This window comes from Anabas testudineus, chromosome 19 (assembly GCF_900324465.2).
Source record: "Anabas testudineus chromosome 19, fAnaTes1.2, whole genome shotgun sequence".
In the NCBI taxonomy this organism is placed as follows: Eukaryota; Metazoa; Chordata; class Actinopteri; order Anabantiformes; family Anabantidae; genus Anabas; species Anabas testudineus.
Genome location: NC_046628.1, coordinates 2,716,377 through 2,737,436, shown reverse-complemented (window position 1 = coordinate 2,737,436; position 21,060 = coordinate 2,716,377). Strand labels below are relative to the sequence as shown.

General features: G+C 39.1%; 1 protein-coding gene across 1 annotated transcript in view; it reads left to right on the top strand.

Annotated features, from left to right (window-relative positions):
- The window catches only part of LOC113156499 (dynein heavy chain 9, axonemal), a 107,380-nt gene that overhangs the window by 13,045 nt on the left and 73,275 nt on the right, over positions 1-21,060 (top strand). Inside the window, exons 18-33 of the mRNA XM_026351675.1 lie at positions 1,219-1,362; positions 1,510-1,669; positions 2,474-2,629; positions 3,401-3,533; positions 3,631-3,908; positions 4,213-4,343; positions 4,455-4,581; positions 5,032-5,184; positions 5,537-5,662; positions 7,384-7,623; positions 7,839-7,999; positions 10,935-11,091; positions 12,067-12,171; positions 16,231-16,388; positions 18,336-18,474; positions 19,530-19,817. Of these exons, the coding sequence (XP_026207460.1) occupies positions 1,219-1,362; positions 1,510-1,669; positions 2,474-2,629; positions 3,401-3,533; positions 3,631-3,908; positions 4,213-4,343; positions 4,455-4,581; positions 5,032-5,184; positions 5,537-5,662; positions 7,384-7,623; positions 7,839-7,999; positions 10,935-11,091; positions 12,067-12,171; positions 16,231-16,388; positions 18,336-18,474; positions 19,530-19,817 (2,656 nt within the window). The remainder of the gene's footprint in view (positions 1-1,218; positions 1,363-1,509; positions 1,670-2,473; positions 2,630-3,400; positions 3,534-3,630; positions 3,909-4,212; positions 4,344-4,454; positions 4,582-5,031; positions 5,185-5,536; positions 5,663-7,383; positions 7,624-7,838; positions 8,000-10,934; positions 11,092-12,066; positions 12,172-16,230; positions 16,389-18,335; positions 18,475-19,529; positions 19,818-21,060) is intronic.

Below are 21,060 nucleotides of genomic sequence, written 5' to 3'. Positions count from 1 at the left end.
AATTGGAAGCACTTTTAAGTCTTTAAGCTTTTAGTATTTACAAGCAGTAAGTTGTATATAACACAATGTCATGTGGTTGAACAGAAACAAAGACATTTTAAAGTGTTGTATTTCTCAAGAACTCATCATTACAAGGGACCCCGTCACACTCTCACATTGTTTCTACAGTGTGATTTTATACATTATTAAAAGAAAACTATGCAGTACTGCTGCACTGTATGCTGTATAGGAGTTTTTTTGCATGGGATCACAGCGTATTATTTTATGGGGTTAGGGTTATTATTTTCATTATTATTTTCTAACCTGGTGTCCTTGTCCCCGCCTGCTTGAGGAAAACCAGAGAATAGTTTACATAAAAGCAGTTTAAAGATGTGGAAGAAGAAAATGTGTGCTTTCAGTGTAAAAATGCTGTAATCTACCAAATGCTTTAACCTACAATAATAATAATTAAAAGAATAATAATACTTTAGCTACCACAGACTTATTTTGTAGTGTAAGTGACAGTAGAAAAACTGAGCTACAGTAAATATAAGCTACAGAAGTTTGCTAACACCTTTTGACAAAAAAGAAGTTTCTGAAATCTGAAATAACTTGAAAGTGACAAAAGTAATTTAAAAAATGAATAAATAAGAGAAACAAAACATACTCTGTGCTTTTGATAGAGATATAGTTAGACATAAAGTATTTTATATGTTTAAAGCTATGCGTTGATAAACAACAAAAAGTAGTGCTGTTTTAAAGCTAAATGGAGGATCAAATCTAAAATGTTACCATTTTAATTTTCCTGAGCAGTCAGTGAAGTCAGCACAATTCTCTGTATAGCTTCCTGTTGACTAAGTTCAGCTAGTATCTCTGAAAAGATAAGAATGTCACCTTTCCTTGCTTACTCATCATATCTCGAGGCTCTCACATCTGACAAGGCTAATAAAATCTTAGCATAATGATAATTAACTCATACTGTAGGTACTGATGCCTTATCATAATGTCTAATTGTTATGTTTGCAATTGGTCTCTTAACCTGCCAATTATTTTTCCATTAATGTCATTGAAGTCATTGTTAATTGTCACAGTCTGCTGTTAGGTCTGGTTAAGCTGCAGCCAAGCCAGACCTGGCAAAACAGCTTTTCACCATCTAAACCCAGCCTGATTTATTCTGGACTTGTGCAAACTTGTTCCTCTGTTTGATGGGTGCCCATGTATGCTCATGCATTTTTCCAGGTTTGAAAGTGAAAACCCCTACCAGATGTTGGATTTGTTCCACCGACAGATCCAGGAGAGGGAGGCGGTTATGGCCTCCTTGGTGGAGTCTGCCAACCTGTTTGAGGTCACCATCTCTGAGTACAAACAGCTCAGACAATGCAGGTAAAGCCTGAAGCTGGAAGGAGAAAATACCACAAACCCATGCCAAATTTGAAACTAATGAGCCATTATAGCAGAGATTCTCTTTTATATTCAAGTGTTGAAATTTTATGCTGGTTTAATTTATAGTTTGTCTACTCTCTCTCCAAGGCGTGAGGTGGGTCTGCTAAAGGAGCTGTGGGATATGATCACCGTGGTGGACTCCAGCATGGCCGCCTGGAAGACAGCTCCATGGAGAGAGATCCATGTGGAGGACATGGAACTAGAGTGCAAACGCTTCTCTAAAGATATACGAGGGTTGGATAAAGAGGTAAGGACTGAACTGACTCAACTGTGTGTGAAGTGGGGAGGCCACAGCAGCACATTCAGGTGACCAGTCAGCAGCAGCCACAAGGAAGCACAAATGAGCCTCTGTTCATATTGCTTCAATGTGTACTAAATTGTGCATAAAAACAGTAAATGTAGATTTTGACCAAATCATGTCATGTTTTATGTATATAGGCAAAAATCATGAATCACAAATTTCCCTTGATCACAGGACACCCTCTGTCCTTAGACCCCTCAAATTGCATGTATATTGTGTGTTTAGCTGTAGCTATAGAGATAAAATAATATGATCCAAACAAACCAAAATAATCTGAACAGGTTATTAGGATGAAGTAAAAGATCTTAATTTTTAAAATCAGTATTACAAAAATCTGCAGAAGACATGCATTTTAAGGCAACTCATGGAGCTAAAGTTGCCATAACAAGCCATGTATTGTCGTAAACTAACCTGCTAGGAAATTTAATTATCCCTGAAAAACTTGCCTTTGTCTGCCTCTATGTCTGAAATTAGTGGCCAACTATTATAGAATAATAATATTTTCAAGTAGTAAACCTGCCCCTGGTCTCACTGTAAATTGTGTTTAACTCAGTGTTTACTCTAAACCACACCTGGGAGGTGCAATACAAGCCCTTGAATATGGGTGCTGGAAAGCAATAATATATAAAAATGAATTTAGTCTTCTAACCATATTTAATACAACTAACATTTAATTTTGAATTGGCAGCTTCGAGCTCCTTTGTCTCTATCCAAAGCTCTCTTCTGATTTCTGGCCTTTGTCTCTTGTAGGTTAGAGCGTGGGAGGCTTTCACAGGTTTGGACAGCAGGGTAAAGAACCTCCTTACCTCCCTCAGGGCTGTGGCAGAGCTCCAAAACCCTGCCATACGAGCCCGTCACTGGCACCAGCTGATGGCTGCTACAGGAGTCCGCTTCACCATGGATCAGGTTTCCATTTATTCATAGAGATAAGCAATGAGAATGCACTATACTTCTGTTCTTGACTTTGGTGAATGTTTTTATATTACAGTTTCAATTATGTATAGTACTAGTGGCGTTTTTTATTTTTAATATCTGAAACAAGAAGTGGTGTTAATAGTGTGCCACTAATTTAAAGTAGAAAAGTAAAAATGGATACACATACACACAACACACAAGGCAGTTTTCTCCAATTATTTTCTTATTTTCTTTCCCTGCTCTATCTGTATTCTCACTGGGCTTGTTTGTGCTGCAAGAGAAAGATCAGATGAGAGTTGTTTGTACTTAAGCTGTTGGTACAAAAATGTATTACAGGGACTAAATTGGGTGTTTTGATATATACTATATGTTTCAGATTTATTCAGATTCAGAGTTTATTCAGATTCAGTGTTTCTAAAATACAAAGTGCCTGAGAGAATACAGAGTGTAGATCATCAGAAAATGCGTAAATCTTCTGAAAAGCCTGGTTTTAGCATTGGCATTGCTAAAAATATGATTTACTTCAAAAATGACGTAAGATAATCTGCACTTTGCAACGTGTATTGCTGAAGTTATTGTTACTATCTGGAGTGTCAACATTGTAGATGTTTTTTGCTTGGAGGGTATATAGTTTGGACGTGTTTAATATCAATGGCAGTGTCTATTCTTGTTAAATTACTTTATGTTACTAAGATTATCATATTAAATAATGTAGCTTACATTAAGTGTAGGTGATATATTGATGTAGATTTCTGTGAGCAGGAGACCACTTTGGCTGACCTGCTGCAGCTCAACCTGCACTGCTTTGAAGACGAGGTGAGAGGTATTGTGGACAAGGCTGTCAAAGAGATGGGAATGGAAAAAGTCCTCTCTGAGCTCAACGCCACATGGACAGGTACAGTTTGTTTTAAGCATACTTTCGAAATAAGAGTTTTTTAATCTTGCCACTTAAAGTTTATGACTTACTGATGGAGTACATTGATCCTATCCAGGTATGCAGTTCCAGTACGAGCCCCACCACCGTACCCATGTGCCTCTGTTGCGCACGGACGAGGAACTGATCGAAACCTTAGAAGACAACCAGGTCCAGCTGCAGAATCTCATGTCATCCAAATACATCGCCCACTTTCTGGACGAAGTGTCATTATGGCAGAGCAAGCTGTCTGTAGCAGACTCTGTCATCTCCATCTGGTTTGAGGTGCAGCGAACATGGACTCACCTGGAAAGCATCTTCATTGGCTCTGAGGATATCCGCTCACAGCTTCCCGAGGTTACACACTGAATACACAAAGATGCATGAAAAGAGGGAATTACAGCTCTGTGTTTCAAGTATACATCAAGCTCATATGTATAAAGGCCTTAACCTGCATCCCTGTCATTGACTGTTAAAGCTGTTAATTAAGAATTCTTTAATTAGATTAGACTCCCAGTTTAGGAGGCAAGATTACATGCCTAATTAATTGCTCCCATGATGCTTAAACCCAGATGTTTGCTATTAAACCTCTGTTTATCCTCTCTCTCTCTTGTGGGAACCTCAATCTCCTGGCTGGCCTCCCTTGTGAAATCCTCTGCAGGACTCAAGGCGCTTTGAGGGGATTGATGCTGATTTCAAAGAGCTGGCAAACGCCATGCATCAAACAACCAATGTAGTGGAGGCCACCAATAAACCCGGTCTGTTTGGTAAACTGGAGGACATCCAGAGCAGGTGAGAGTGTGTTTGTACTCCTCGTCTGTTATTAGGCGACCTCTTATGTGGGATTTTTACTGTTTTCACAGAGCACATTTACATTTGCACTGACTGCTTATTTATCTTCAGGCTCTCTCTATGTGAAAAAGCTCTGGCAGAATACCTGGACACCAAGCGCCTTGCTTTCCCAAGATTTTACTTCATTTCTTCAGCTGATCTGCTGGACATCCTGTCTAATGGGACCAACCCTCACCAGGTTGCCTTACCATTACCATACCATTTCCCGAGATTATTTTATGCTTAAGTCTGTTCACAGACCTAGAAAAAAAGCAATGTTTATATCTCTATTCAGCACTTTCTACAAGTTACTTTTAAACAGTTTATCTATTTTGCTGACTGCTGTTACCCTCTGCAGTATTCTCATTGCCCATAAAGGGGCAATGTTGCTCATAGTTTTGCAGCCTGCTCCAAACTCCACTGTTATATGCATTTTTCCCCTCAGAGAAATAAATCACTGCTAAGCCCAACTTGACATTAAATCTATCTACAAGGAAGTTAGCAGATATGCAGCTGAACATGAGTCCTGCCCTTCTATTAACAGTTCTGGAAAACAGTAATGCAGTGTTATTTATTTGCACTGTGGCAAAGCCACCATGAGTTGAGTGTAAATTGAGCCTGAGCTGAATGTGTCTGTGTGTTTGTTCAGGTTCAGAAGCATCTGTCTAAGCTGTTTGACAACATGGCTAAGATGCGATTTGAGGCTGATGGAGAGGGGAATCCTTGTAAGACTGGACTGGGCATGTACAGCAAAGAGGAGGAGTATGTCCCCTTTAATCAGCCCTGTGACTGTACTGGACAGGTACAACGCACCCATAAACCTTAATTTATGTTTTAAAATTGGGGTAACACAACACACACATATATACACACGCACACACACACATATATATATATTCTCAAACCAGAATATGGAGACAAATGAAATTGAGTCTGTTGTTGCCCCTGGGGTTTTACATATCAAAGCCCATAAATCCATTAATTTTCCATTACATCCCATAGTATTTGCCTGACTCCACTTCTACTCTAATGCTTATTAATAACCTCATTAGGGTCCATTGATAAGATAGCTAGTTGGCATTCATGTGAAAGACATTTTAATGTGTTCCCGCTTTTGTTTTCATGGGCCTGTCTGTTTTTGTTTTTTGTGTAAGGTGGAGGTGTGGTTGAACAGAGTGCTGGACACCATGCGCTCCACTGTTCGACATGAGATGACCGAGGCAGTGATGGCCTATGAGGACAAACCAAGAGAGCAGTGGTTGTTTGATTATCCAGCTCAGGTAAACAGGCTTAGTGGGTCGCACTGTACTGTATGTATAGATTTACCTGATGCCTTTTCTAACATCTGATGGATTGGTAACAAAAGCATGTAGTCCTCTCATTGACATTTCCGTCTAGTCCTCACGCTCTACACCACTAATGTTTTACATACAAAGTTTGCAGCCAGACTCAGTTGAGTACTTTAAACAGTAAGAAAGAGTATGATAGGAAGTGATAACAAATACAGGTGCGTGTCTAAGATATTGGAACATTATTCCTACCTGGAAATGCTTATTCTTTCTGAAAGTAAGTATTGGTTGCTCTGAATGCAAAATACACTAAGCTGGCAGTTTATTAGGCAGACCAAGATAAAACTAAAAAACAGGTCTTGTTTCTCTAATATCTGTTAATGCACTGTAAACTTGGTAAATATATGTAATTACTGATAATTGTGTAATAGAAGGTATGTTTAATATGGGTTAAATAGTTATTGCCCAACTGTCTGTATGTTGTTGTGTTGGGTTTAAGCTATGCACTAGTATCAAAACATGTTGTGATGTGCAATGCTTGTATGTATGTGGCATTCTATACTTCACTTATATGTGACAATTGTGAGACTTTTTTTTACCACTTTTAAAAAAATGAGCTGAATATCACAAACACCTCTTGTGTCATGCAGTATATTCCAACAGCAATACAAAGTACATCCTCTAAAGTGATCCGGCAGTCAAATCAACATCTCTTGAAGATTTTCTAAACAAAGTGAATGTATTTACCTTCATGAAGGAAGATTCACTGCAGCACTGATTGATTAGACTGCATTAGCTGTATTTGGGTATACCTAACTAGGTGGTACTGGCCATAAACAACACTAAGTTCTAAAACTTATTCAAGACTTTAGAAAAATGTTGAAATCAATAGATTAATAGTGTTTACCTTACAAAAGTGCTGGTAAAAATCCTGAATGCTGAATAACTTTTCAAGCTACTGTGTGGCCAACAGAGAACTAAGTTCAAGCTTTCTTTTTAAAATTTGTATTGTAAATTATTGTGTGTGACAATGATCTAACATGTTGTAGTGGCAATGAGGTTGAAATTCCATCGTCAAGTCACAGAGAATAGCCATATCATGTTTCCAGTATATGTTATGGGCAAGGACATAGAGTAGGATTGGTTACAGAAGTGAGGGGAAGGGGAGACAAACCATAATTAAATTGGTAATCATGCTTTCCATAATTATGTTATTCCAATAAAGAATAGAAATGCCATGTAATATAATGTAATATAATACTGCCTTTGAAGCTTGTTGTGAGAGTATGTTCATAAAATAATCATCTAAATGTCAATATTTCTATCTGTTGTGATTGACGGGACAATTTAGAGAGGTTTTAGGAACAGAATAAAAGAGGCAAGGATGAAAAAAAGATGTATAAAACTGACTGCTTTTCCAGTGATCTTTGAAACAGACTTTTCACACTGATCAGTAAAAACAGTTGTGACTCCCAAATGTGAACTTAAGCCAAATTCTAAATTTAATTTTTTCAAATCTAAAGGCAAATCTTCATGTATATAAACATAATGGTTATAAGCTCAAATACATAAATCATATGTATTTGTTAAAGGCTGTCTTATCTCAAATTAATTTCAGTCTTATCCTAATATTATTTTCCATCTAATGTACAAATATTCTGTCACCCCTCTACCTGTGTTTTTTTTTTTTTTTTTGTTTGTTTCTGATTCAGGTGGCTTTGACCTGCACCCAGATCTGGTGGACATCTGACGTTGGCATTGCTTTTGCTCGACTGGAGGAAGGATATGACAATGCTATGAAAGAGTACTACAAGAAACAGGTATCCCAGCTCAACACCCTCATATCCATGCTGATTGGCCAGCTTACACCAGGTGATCGACAGAAGGTGATGACCATCTGCACCATTGATGTCCATGCCAGAGACGTGGTGGCCAAGATGATTGCTCAGAAGGTGAGGGGGGGGTACAGTAGATAAATTTGAGTAAGGACCTGTTCTGTATAAATTCTAATGGCTGCTGCTGTATTATTTGAGAAGCAATGAACAGTGAGTAATGTACTCAGCATATTCAAGCAACATATTTTATTACCATAATTAGAGGGTGAAAAGCTCAGATTATTTCTGGCTTTATCTCAAGCCTGAGCACTTTCTGTTTAACTTTTTTTAAGGTGGAGAATTCTCAGGCATTTGTGTGGCTCTCTCAGCTGAGACATCGTTGGGGTGAGAAGGAGAAGCATTGTTTTGCCAACATCTGTGATGCCCAGTTTCTCTACTCCTACGAATACCTGGGCAACACTCCACGATTAGTCATCACTCCCCTAACAGACAGGTACAGTAGTATCACTCTTTGTGATTCTGTTCAGACTTAGATGTAACAAAACATCTAAGTCTGAACATCATATTGCATTCATGGAGTTTACTATTCCATTCTTGTCTGTTACGCATGCAGTTTATAATGATATTTGTAATACATTTACTGAAATACTCATTGACTGTGTTACAAACAAAATTAGACAAATTCTCATTTCTAACAGATAAATATAAGTGTTAGTGATGCCATATAGACTGCCAGATCTTTTCTGCTGTAGCTAACTAGCTTATTAAGCTAATGTTGTTTCTATGATTTGGTAAATTTTAAGTTTGACATCGAGGGGTGGCAGTAGCTCAGGTGGTAGAGCAGCTGTCTGCGAACCCCAGGGTGAGTGGTTCTATTCCTTGTTTTTCCTGGCTACTTGCTGAGGTGTCCTTGGACAAGGCACCGAAACCCCATAGCGCCGACACAGTCTGGCAGCTGTCCAACCGCAATTTCCCCAAGGGGATCAATAAAGTATACATTATTATTTGAGACATGACTAATTTTTATTTACATTTAGTCATTTGGCAAACGCTTTTATCTAAAACGACTTACAAGGAGGTACTAGGCAAGCAAAATAAGCCGAGGAGAAAAACCTTGAAGCATAGTTCTATAGGATGAACTGTCTCTGTTTCATGAGGTGAAAGGGTAAAATGTAAAACATTTTGTAGATTTAACTGCATTAATTACATTCAAGTATCGTTTCGCTAACAGCATTTATGCACCAGGTTGACTGCCCCACTGTATTTTTCTAGTTCTTTACAGGTTGATCAGTCACACCTGTTCAATGAAGGCAGTTCAAAATCCATTATAAATGTGTTTTTCCAAAAACATTTGTGTTAATGAAAACTGTTCTTTTTTTCTGTAAGTAGAGGATACAACCACGTCTGTTATCTGTTAATAACCATCTGACGCATTCTGAGGAGCTTGATTTGAATCATTATGTACACCCACCACAAGCAAAACCTTTTAGAAGAACTCAGCTCGGGCACCTTGCCAGCAGCTTGTTTGTTCACATGCACATGTTTCTGCAGGACTCCAGATAAAGTTGAAGCTACTCAGAGATAAATACCTGCCTCTCAGAGCCCTTTGGCAAACTGCAGCATTTGACTGTGTAGTTTTCCAGACTGAACAGTATCCCCTTTGAAGCCTGAACAAAGCAGAAACAATGGGCTTTGAAGGCTGGATCAGCCACCGTGTAGCAAGACTTCACCATATGGTACATGCCCTCACCGCTACTTGCTACAACTCACACAGTTTGCCACTGGCTTTCATTTCAACAGTGGACCATGGATCAGGGAGCTGGGTGTTAAATCCTTTAATCCATGACTTGAGAAAACAGCTAAAAGCATGTTTGCTGCATGATATTGTTACTTAACTTTCTTTGCAATTGAGTTGGCAAGAGAGTTGTCTTGCTGCTGTCAAGTGAAAATTTGACCACCAAGCATTATAGTAAGTCAAAATGTAAACAAACAGTTTCATTAAATCTATTATTTAGTATTGCCAAATTTTATTTAATGGCAAATAGAACCAATTTGTCTGATTACTGGCGAAATTGGCCCCTCACTCAAAAGTCACCTTGTCATAGTCACCCAGTTTAGTTTCATTCTCTCGTTGTGTATCTGGCTTTAGTTATTCTGTGCAGGACATCTTTATCCAGCCTTCTCAACGACTGATTGTGAGGTTTTGGCCATGTTTCAAGGGAGAGCCATAAAGCTTTTTGGCACTGGTATTCGGATGATACACTGTATACAGATGGGATCATTTGTCTTCTCTAAGTTTCTGTCTCTTGGTATGCTTTCCAATATTTTCCCCCTCCATGCATCATGTATTAACTAGCAGCTCATTAAAATCAATGCTGTATTGATATTCAGGACAAACCATTGTGTTTATTGCCATGATCAATAAAGTCCTGATTGTCTCCATCAGATCACGTCCATGATGCTGCTGCTTTTTATTGATATGAGATGGGCAGACTGTTTGTTAGTCCTGACAGGTTCTGCGGGAGAAGCAATCACTGGTGTCACTAATCAGCCTGCGTGATAATCAAAGCACAGGAGCAGATTATATTATCATATAATGTGGTTATGTATGATGACAGCTGAGCCAACACCAAGACATTGTCAGTGTTGGTTAGAAGACTGTGTAAATTCAGGATTTATGGCTGTATGTGATACTTGTAATGCTGGTGCAGAAATTAAAGCATTTTCTGTAGTAATAAAAGTCAATCTAGATGATTCAAAACTGCCATGTTCTATGTTTTTCCATGACATTTCTTACCAGTTATTGCATGTGGTGGCAGGGGAGGGACATTGTTTATATGTAGCCATTTAAAGCACAGTGGAATCATTATTGTTGCATTTTTCTGCTTTTTTACTTTCCAAGATGCAATAAGATCAAAATCACTCTTGCGCCACTCTCATGTGACAGACAGCTGAGGGTACTGATGTTCTAAAGTTTTGCTACCAAATATAAAAATCTAAAATGATGAACGATTGTAACCCATCTCTTAAATCTAATCATATTTTAAATTTCTGTACTTGTTAAGGGCAAATTAAACAAATGAAATACATACTGAGTGTTTTTAACACTCAGCTTTAGTGGTGGTAGTAGGTGTGTTTTTGAACTGTGGACAAAGAAGTGTCAGCTGTTTCCCTCTGCTCACTGAGTGCTAACCTAAGCTAACTTGCTAAATGGTTTCAGTAACTGTACCCACAACCATCTTTCTGCGAGAGGACAATGCTGAAATGTCTAAAATATATTGATAACATACCTATAAATGTGCCTGGCTGAAGTGACATTGAACAGAACAAATGAAGTGGCCTCATGCTGGTGTTTATAAATGAGTCAAAAGAAAAATTTTTGTTTCTGTCAACAGTGATGCATCTGTGTGTATCTCTGCTATATTTAGGTGCTATATCACCCTGACCCAGTCCCTCCACCTGACCATGAGTGGAGCTCCAGCTGGGCCCGCAGGCACAGGCAAGACTGAGACTACCAAAGACTTAGGTCGAGCCCTGGGCATCATGGTATACGTATTTAACTGCTCTGAGCAGATGGACTACAAGGTGAGCTGGTGTGCTTGCATACATGCATCTGCACTTGAGCTCGTGCTTGTTTCCAATGTGCATTCACAGCCCGTATTCTTCACATTTCTTTTCATCTTTGCCTTTGTCAGCAGTATAGTTTGCATTTGTCAATAATGTTGTCAACCCACCTTTATGTTCTTCTCTTTTCATCTTTTTCCTTTTCATCCTTTGTTGCCTGTTTCCCCCTTGAAAGAGGAGCTGATTAGTTAAACTCTGATTGTTATTTCTTTCATAAACCTTGACAAAATGCCCTCGCTGTACCTCCACCCTGCTTCATTATGCACTCTTGTATACTCTTTCTGCATATAGAGTGGTCAAGGGAGACATAAACATAATCTTGTCATTCAGCTTGCTTGAGTTTCCCTTAAACAAGCACATCATTACAATATTGAGGTGTAGAGCACCCCTGGCTATACATACTCCAGCAACATGTCAGAGAGAAGCGCTAATATACTCCAGGAGGAGCACAGGCAGTAGAATCTGGCTTTAGAGCCCCTCACAGTTACTTATATTCATTTATGCACACACACTCACAGTAAGACTTGAATCAATCCTGTAGTCAGCTCAGGTCTGCATCAGAGAAGGTTTCCTGGGTGCTATAATTGGAGAAAAAAGTCAGATGCTTCATCCTGGTCCAGCTGATCTCCAGAGGGCCGTTCACCTGCTCCCAAGTTGATCCTGGGAAAGCTAAAATGTGGGTGGTAGACATTTTAGCCTTTCTCTGTTTGCTATCAGTGCCTTTTTTTATTAGTGTAACGCCTTGTTTATGTAGCATCCTGTTATCTTTCGCCTACTCTTAGCCTGCTGGACTGCAATGGATGTATTTCTATACATCTTCTGTGTAACAGGTGATATGTCTCTGTCTGCCTCACCACATGCCTTATCAGTTAGTCAGACTAGTCCACCTGTAAGTCTCACTGACTGACTTCTTGTCTCTCTCGCTTTGTCCACCAGTCCTGTGGGAACATCTATAAGGGCCTGGCTCAGACAGGGGCATGGGGCTGCTTTGACGAATTTAACAGGATCTCAGTGGAGGTGTTGTCTGTGGTGGCTGTACAGGTAGGAACAAGTCCCATTCCTCTACATCAGGTACTCACAAAATTCCACTCAGGTCAAGACATCATTGTGATTGGAAGTGTGCATCTTTATTTTAACCCTGGGCGTTTTGAGCTATATGTGAGCTTTTATCGTATTTGAGAAGTCTATCCAAATCAAGTTGTGGCGAACATAAGCTGTTGAAAACAACAGGGCTGAAGTAAATAGGCTCTTCATCACCAATTGAAAGCAATTTCAGCTATAAGACTAATCCACCAAGGCTGACACCTTTGCACCCCAGAGCTTCTTCATAATTGGACCCTCCTCTGATCTGATTTGAGAGTTGAGGATGAAAAACCGCCTTCTTGGCTTGCCTGGGGTGTTTGGTAATGATGCTCACATCTTTGAGCTCTAATAACAGCAACTCTGAATGGACAAACCCTAAACTCTTGGTGCTGCAATAATTTGAATGAATTAATATTTGCTCTCTGATGGAGCCTTAAGTACAACATTGCTTTGAAATGTGTGCACAAATAACAAATTTTTTGTACTTGTAATTAAAAGTTGCTTTTGAATTATTCATCTTGCTGAATTAACAAGCAGTCTCTTGTTTTGCCAGATTTGACTGACACCAAATAGCCTGTCAGTCTTAGTCAAGTTTGTAAAATACATGGATTCAAATGAATTCCTCATCAAATATTTCATTCACGTCTCTTTTGCCTCTCTGAGACATCAGCTAAGAGAAAAAAACAACAACAAAAGAGACATATACAAACATAGCTCATCTGTTAACAACAGACATGGCAGATCAGCTTAAATGTTCACAAGTCAACAAAGCAACTGAAAAATGTGTTTTTTAGAGGGTATTCATAAAAAAGAGAGAATGACAAGTACTCTTTTTAATTATTCATCTGCCTGTCTGTGTGTATGTAGAAACATTACATTTTTGCTAGCTTGAGGATGAAAGTGTTACAAACTAACAGGACAAACGAGTAAGGACAAAAAAGGGTTTAATTTCACCCGGTCCAAAACAGGGGACTCGGGGAACCAACAAGATAAAGGAAAAACTAAACAAGCACAATAATAATGAAACAAAGTAACAACAAAAAAACACTAACCATTGCACTGACGCAGGGACAAACTGACAAACTAACTAAAACACAAATCAGAAATACAAAGTAACAACGTAAATAACTGCTCAGCGGCAGACAAAAATACGAACTAACAGGTAAACTGGAAATACAAAGTACCAAACAAAAATCAAAGCTCTAACGTTGACAAAGAACAAACTAATACACTAACAAAGAATACCAAGTATCAATAGAAACACACTGCTCTGAAGCAGGCAAAAACGAACAAAACATACAGACTAAACATACAAAGTAACAATGGAAACCTACACATTAATGTAGGCAAACGTCACTAACATGTTAACAAGGAATTCGAAGTAACAAACGAAAATCTCTGAAAAAGGCAGTCAACCAACTTAGGAACAAAAAACACAAGTCCAACAAACAAAAGGCAAAGGCCAGAGGGAACAAAACAACGAACGAACAAACAAACCAGGTGTGGAGGTGTAGAGGAAAGTAGTCCAGTGAAAATAAAGTCCAGAGAAAATCCAATAAACAAACAAACAAAATGTGAAGTGAAGTCCAGGGTGAGCCAACAAACAAATGACCGTGAAACAATCAAACTAACTAACTAACTAACTAACTAACTAGTGGCAAGGTTCAATGTGCGAAAACGTCCAACAAACCAGCAATGGGAAGGGACAGGGACAAACAGGTGAAATGAATCATTCATTAATGAGTTCGGCGAGTGGAGGAAGAGGAAGTCCAAGTATGGGCAAACAGGAAGTGACAGGAGAAGGGAGTAAGACCAGGTGGAACAAACAAAAATAAAACCAGACAGGGGACAAAGGGAGGAACTGTAACAGAAAGTTCTGTTCAATGGTGTTGGTAGATTTTGTGACCTATCACATTCTGTTACCAGTCATTGTGTCAGTGTTACACTTGTTTGGTAATTGGTCCATAAGTAATCATTAAAATGACCAAATTGTGTTTGTTTAACATGATTAGAAGGAGCAAGATTCTTAAATATTAAGTTTGATCTTGGGGTGGCTGTGGATCAGGGGTCAATAGGTAGAGCAACTGTCTGCCAATCTTAGGATTGGTGGTTTGATTCCCAACTCCTTCTGTCACATGCCAAAGTGTCCTTGGGCAAGGTACTGACCCCCAAGTTGCCCCTGGTGAGGCAGATCAGCTCCCTAGCAGCTCTGCCATCAGTGTGTGCAGTGATCAGGTTAAAACTACATATTGAATAGTGATACTCTGGGTGACATGCAGTAGCTAACAGTCCTCTTTTGAGAATTCTGCCATATTCTAGCTGATGCTAGTTTTTCTGCTATTTTACAGTCAGTTCTTCTGGATCAAACAGATCCTCTCTCTCTATGGTTTCAGAAGTTCCTCTGGTGTATACAACTTCCGCAGGCAATTGCCCTAACTACTATGTTCATACATGTGCAATACTTTCACTATAAACTGTATACAGGTAGACAGACCAGATAAAAATTCTGATTATGATCATGATGATAATAGAGATAGAGAGGACCCTAAAGGATAATTATTTATTGCTATACTTACCAGTTACTTTTCTGTTCTTCTTCCCTACTCCCTGTAGCAGCAATAAGATTCAGGCAGTTTTTTTTTCATAAGCTGTGGAAGTATAAAGTACTTAGAGAATTTTTAAGTGCCAGAAGAATGAATAGGTGTTGTGTGGCGTAATGAATAATAAATCATGGTGGTTTATACGTGGAGGAGTAGACCTTGACAACAGAGGAGCGTCAGACTCCTGCTGTGACAGCTGGCAACCTGCTCCAGCACTCAGCTTGCTTCACTGGAGCCAATGCTGAGCCATCTCTCACCACAGCACACATAACTAATCCATCCTCTTAAAGCGGGAGCAGCTAACATTGCATGGTGACATACTTGGCTGCCAGTAGGATCTGCTAACACAGGTGGCAGGACCAGATCTAAGTTAAATAAAGCAGAGACAAACAGAAGGCTGCCAGATGCAACAACATGGAGATAAATTGGTGATGTTTAGAGCTAACACAGGCCCTGGACTGAAGCTGCTACCTCCAGGCTGTGCATTCAAGGGGATGGCATAGAGTGAAGCCAGGTCTGGCCTTGAACTTTGTTCTAACTTTGTTCTTAAACATGCTTTTTTTTTTTGTTTTAAATACCAGTGGTTGGCTGCTGTCGTTTCACATAAAACACCACAAAACAAGCCCATGGAGCTGCGCTGTTTGTTTTTGCATTTTTCCCTCCTCTCCCTGTTGTGTTAGTATGACTGAGTGATCTGTAGCCGAGTACTCATCCATGAAGGGATGTTCCTCTTCTTTCCAGCTGTTGACTCGCTACACTCTTTTACCACACGCATGTTAAATTCATAAAGCCTCTTACAGGCTGGGAGTCAGAGTTTTAGGCCAAGACTCAAACACACATACACACTCACCAAAAAGTTCATTTGTGATATCTCATTCAATCAACAAGCGAAGCCTTGGTAGTTCATCCATCCAACAAGCCCTGGCTGATAGCATGCTTGCATTATTAATGAAATTGTGTCCTTGAAAAAAAAGGTACATGCTGCATAACAATTTGACAGCCTGTTGCAATTTGTAACAATTTGTATCTGGAATGTGCTTAGTGATATTAATACTATGCTAATTAGTGATGGCAAACCTTTTCAGACTACATCCCGTGTGATGGTTGCACTGTTTGGAAGCATTTGTTGGAAATGCCATTAACTTTGATAGCACTTTGCTAGATGTTTTTTTATCCTTGACTTAGATTTTGTTTGCTTGCCTTGTTCCTCACTTGTAAGTCGCTTTGGATAAAAGCGTCTGCTAAAGGACTAAATGTAAACTTTAGCTCTGGCATCACTAAACAGTAAGGTTTAAAAAAGTTTATAATACTTGGTGTTATAGACACAGGTTTAGATACACTAACTAGAATACTAGAAATGATAATAATAATAATAAATAATCATTCTGCACTGTGATTTTGTTCTCTGTATGTGCAGGTTAAAAGTATCCAGGATGCCATTCGCGATAAAAAACAGAGGTTTAACTTCATGGGAGAGGAGGTGAATCTTTGCCCCTCTGTTGGTATCTTCATCACAATGAATCCAGGCTACGCTGGCAGGACTGAGCTTCCTGAGAACCTCAAGGCTCTGTTCAGGTGAGTGAAAGGCCACTGAACTTCAAACAAACACACAGCTCTCAACTAGTGTACCATTCTTTGGTCTTCAGAGAACTTTAAATTTCAATAAAGACATAACCTCAAAGAAATATTTTGAGTTTTTAGGGGAAGAAATGCAATCTGTTCATGCTGTCTGTCATGCTCTGTGGCATATATAAAAGTGCAGAGCAGGGTCAGTAGATTCAAATTTAAGCTCAAGATGACAAAAGGAAAATATCTACTTTGAAATCTAACTTCAAAGTAATTGAAAACATGTACAGAGAACATGTTGGGGCATGGATGGCAGGAGCTTCAGTCACAAATATTTTGTGTTTCAATAGAAACAGTGACAAAAATCATCTCTGCATTTAGATACATGGAACAGACATCCGTAAATAGTGTCAGAAATGGTGGCATACATTTGATGACCACGATGCTTGTGTGTTAGTCTGATATGTGAGGAAAAGAGTGACTCTTCCTCAGGTGAGTGAAAAAGTCATGTGCAAAACATGATCACAATGTGTCAGCAAGACCAGCCTGTCAACAAATACATAGAGAGGAATATCAGCAGTGTAGGGTGCAGTGTCTAAACCTCTCATTCCAAAGATGAATGCACATGAGAGTCCATGGTTTGGGTCCATTTGTCTCCTTAGAGGAAATCAAATAAAGAGTTATCATCTTTCATGTCATCTTACACACTGCCCTGATGGAGTGGTCTCCTTCAGGATGAACCCCATCATGGAGATGGAGAATCAATGTTACCTAAGACACTTTTTTTTGTTTTACCCTATATGCCACACATCTGTATCTGTGATGCAAAATGTTCTTTTTCGTCAGTTGGGTGAAATAATCCTTGAACATTTGCAGCTAGCCCTGAAAATTGTCTAGTAACCCAAACACATCTAGAGTGGCATTTGTAGATTTGTAGTCTGCATTAATTTGTCATAAAATGTGATCTGAACTTCATCTACCTCAAGAGTATTACAAATTTTTTTGCCTAAAATGATAACACAAAAAATCTTATATTTTATGTCTTTTTTGAGAACAACCTCATAGTGGAAAAAGTATGTGAACCTTTGCAATAATGATTGGAGTCAGGTTTTAGAACTGTTTTGTGGACTGACAAAACTAAGCACTATTTTTAAAGAATACACAGCACTACATCTTGGTCACTGCATATCATCATGAAAACATCATCCAAATTGTAAAGTATGGCGGAGGAAAACCTCATGATTTAGGCCTGCTTTGTTGCATCAGGGCCTGGCCAGCTTGCAGTAATTGGGGTTAAAGATGAATTTCCAAGTGAATCGCTAAATTCTTCAGGATAATGAGAAAATGTCTGTATGTCAGTTGAAACTCTATTGATGTGGGGTGATGCTACAGAACGATGACCCAAAACACAAAATCAAATCATCGAGCCCAGACCTCAAACCAATAGAGATGCTATAGAACGACTTAAAGAGATCTACACACATGAGACATCTAAAGAATATGGCAGAGCTAAAGCAGTTCTGCAGAAGGAATGGGCTGCAATTCCTCCTGAACAATGTGCTGGTCTGATCTACAGCTAGCGCATGGTTGAGTTTATTGCTGCCAAAGGGTTAACCCACTTTTTATGGTTGTTCTGAATAAAGACATGATTGTTTTGTGTTATTATTTTAGGCGCATTATATTTGTTAACACTCTTGACTTAGATAAATATCAAATATGATTATGTGACAAATGAGCCACTGTATCCTTTAACTTAAAACCAAAGTAAATTTAAAATAAATAAATATAATATATTGAATGTAAATCATATAGATTTATTTTTAACAAAGTAAATGAGAGATGCCTTCATATCGTCTGGCTACATCACTATTGAGATTCACTCCAAGCCACAGTAGATCAAGGAGAAGTCTTTGAGAAAGTATTGATTTATGAGGTTGAACTACATTTTTCCCACAGACCCTGTGCCATGGTGGTGCCAGACTTTGAGCTCATCTGTGAAATCATGCTAGTGGCTGAGGGCTTTATTAACGCCAGGGTCCTCGCTAGGAAGTTTATCACACTCTACACGCTCTGTAAAGAGCTCCTGTCCAAACAGGTACTGTCAGCTTTCTTCTGTATATTCTTCAATTATGCATGTGATATGGTTAGAAAAAAACACATTAATTATCACTTTAAAGCTTAACAACTGACACATTATTTGTTTTATACTTGAGTCTTTTGATAGAGGAATGACTCAAAGGCACCAAACAAGAGCTGACTTTCTGATTTAACTATCTGAGTGAAGTGTTACATGCATATGAATAAGAAGCTGCAGGGAGTTTGGATGTTATTCCATCTAATGTCTTCTTTAATCTTTTTCAGTCCTGTGCTGTTTTACATGTCATGCCATCATTATTAAAGAAGCAATAATAACACTTACAGTGCTAATAGCAAAAGTGGAGCTCCACAACTTAGGTAAATGCTTTTATGAGCCTTCAGTTCTGGATAAATTTATTCCATACTATTAAAAACTGCAAGAAGCTGAAATAATGCTCTTACAAATTTGGTGCCTCTAGTTTTATGGAAGTAAATTGTTAAAATCATGGCTGGTAAAGCCACAATGGTCCCTGACCTCCACTTTGGTCTGTGGGTTCTGTGATCTAGCATAACAGAACACGCTGTTCTAATGTTCATAACTATTCTGATCACTTGATTAGTACAATAAATCATCTGTGACTGGCAGATAGATCTCTAGTCAATACACAGAGAATGGCAATACCTATAATATTGATGTCAGATGAGAAGAATTTCAAAAATCTCCATTTAGCACAGAGCCACATTAATCTGTTAGGAAAATGTGTAGCTCACTTTAAAAATCTTTTAATAGTTTTTATTATGTAGGTCTACAGTGCCCACCTAATTCTTGCCTCATTAGTCTTAAATGAGTTGATCCAGCCGTGCTGTACATAGCACATTCATTTCCTCGTATTTTGAGATGATGTTTTTCTGTCAGCAGCTGGAGGGATATTTAGGTTGTCTGGTGGATGATGGTGGTCTGTATTAAAATAGTTTTAATCCTAATTTTGGTGAGGTTCATGCTATCAGTAGCTGAAATGAACAGGTCTGTGAATTTCCTTCTGCTCACTGATATTTTGCTGGCCTTTGCAAAAGGACCATTATGACTGGGGCCTGCGAGCCATCAAATCAGTTCTGGTGGTGGCTGGCTCTCTAAAGAGAGGTGACCCTGGAAGAGCAGAGGACCAGGTACTAATGCGCGCTTTAAGAGACTTCAACATCCCTAAGATTGTGACTGATGACATGCCTGTGTTCATGGGGCTGATCGGAGACCTGTTTCCTGCCCTGGAAGTCCCAAGGAAGAGAGACTTTGACTTTGAGAAGCATGTGAAGGAGTCCATTCTGGATTTGAAGTTACAGGCCGAGGACAACTTTGTACTCAAGGTAAAGTAAACATGTTTCTACCTGACAGGATCCATGCTTGTCTGCTGGAGTTTATCAAATTTTGTTTCGATTCTCTCTTTTGGAACTCAAAAATAGAAGTTTTGCAAGTCTCGCCAAGCCAAGATGAAGCAAATGCCATCCCAAGTTGTCTGAGAAACAGGAGTGAAAGGGGGTTTCATCTTCATCATCATCAATTCAGACAGATATTACAGTTGTAGCACTTTCATTTAGATTTATCTTAGTTTCTTTACAAAAGCTATTTACATCACGTCATAATGATCTTCTGAAATACACATTAGTGTCAAACTGCAGGATCTGGATGAATTGGGCAAATATTGTAGAAAGCCAATGATGAGTGTTCAGGTGCCCAAACTGCTGACCTAATTCTAGTCAATATATTACATACAGATACGCGCACACACACACATACACAATATATGTCAGCGACAGATGAACGCAAGACCAGGGGAAATAAGTGCAATCTGCCTCAGGTCAAATAGACACGGAAACCACGTAATAACACTCCATCAATGGAGGCTGGCGCTGCACCATGCCACTTAACCCTGACACTGTGAGAGACAGCCCCTGAAATAAACAAAGAGGAGGAGAAACATAGTGAGAGAGGAAGAGAGAATGGCTGAGCGGTCAATAACAACCATCCACCTCCAGAGCCTGAACTTTTACTGTCTTTGTTTGTGAGCCCAACCTTTTGATTTCAGACAGCGAGGGGGGAGCAGAGGAGGTGAGAGAGACCACATACCCCTAGAGTTAGCCTGTGCTAGCATTAGCCCACCCCACATCAAAGCAATAATCAGTTGGGGCCTTTGAGAGCATAAAGCTGCCTGCGCTCCAGCTGAATGGATGTGGAGTGGAAGCTTCTAGGAGCCCGGTCGATGGCATTGATCAATCTCACCATCTGTATGTTTGAGTGGAAGTGAGGAGGAACTCTCTCTTTCCCCCATTTTCTCTCTGGTACTCACTCTGTGGTGTCAACTTGCAAACATGAATTAACAGAAAATGTTAAGAAATAAAAAGACTTTATCACACCCCAACTTGAGTTGGAGCAATGCTTAAAAACTGTAAACCCAAGCTAAAATAACCCTTATGACATCACTGGGGTTATCTTTTGTAGCAAGAAAAGTATGGAGAACAGAAGTGTTAAATATTAAATGAACTAATAAAGCATTATGGATTTAAGAAAAAATGACCATTAAAAACTGCTGTTATCAAAGGACAACCATCC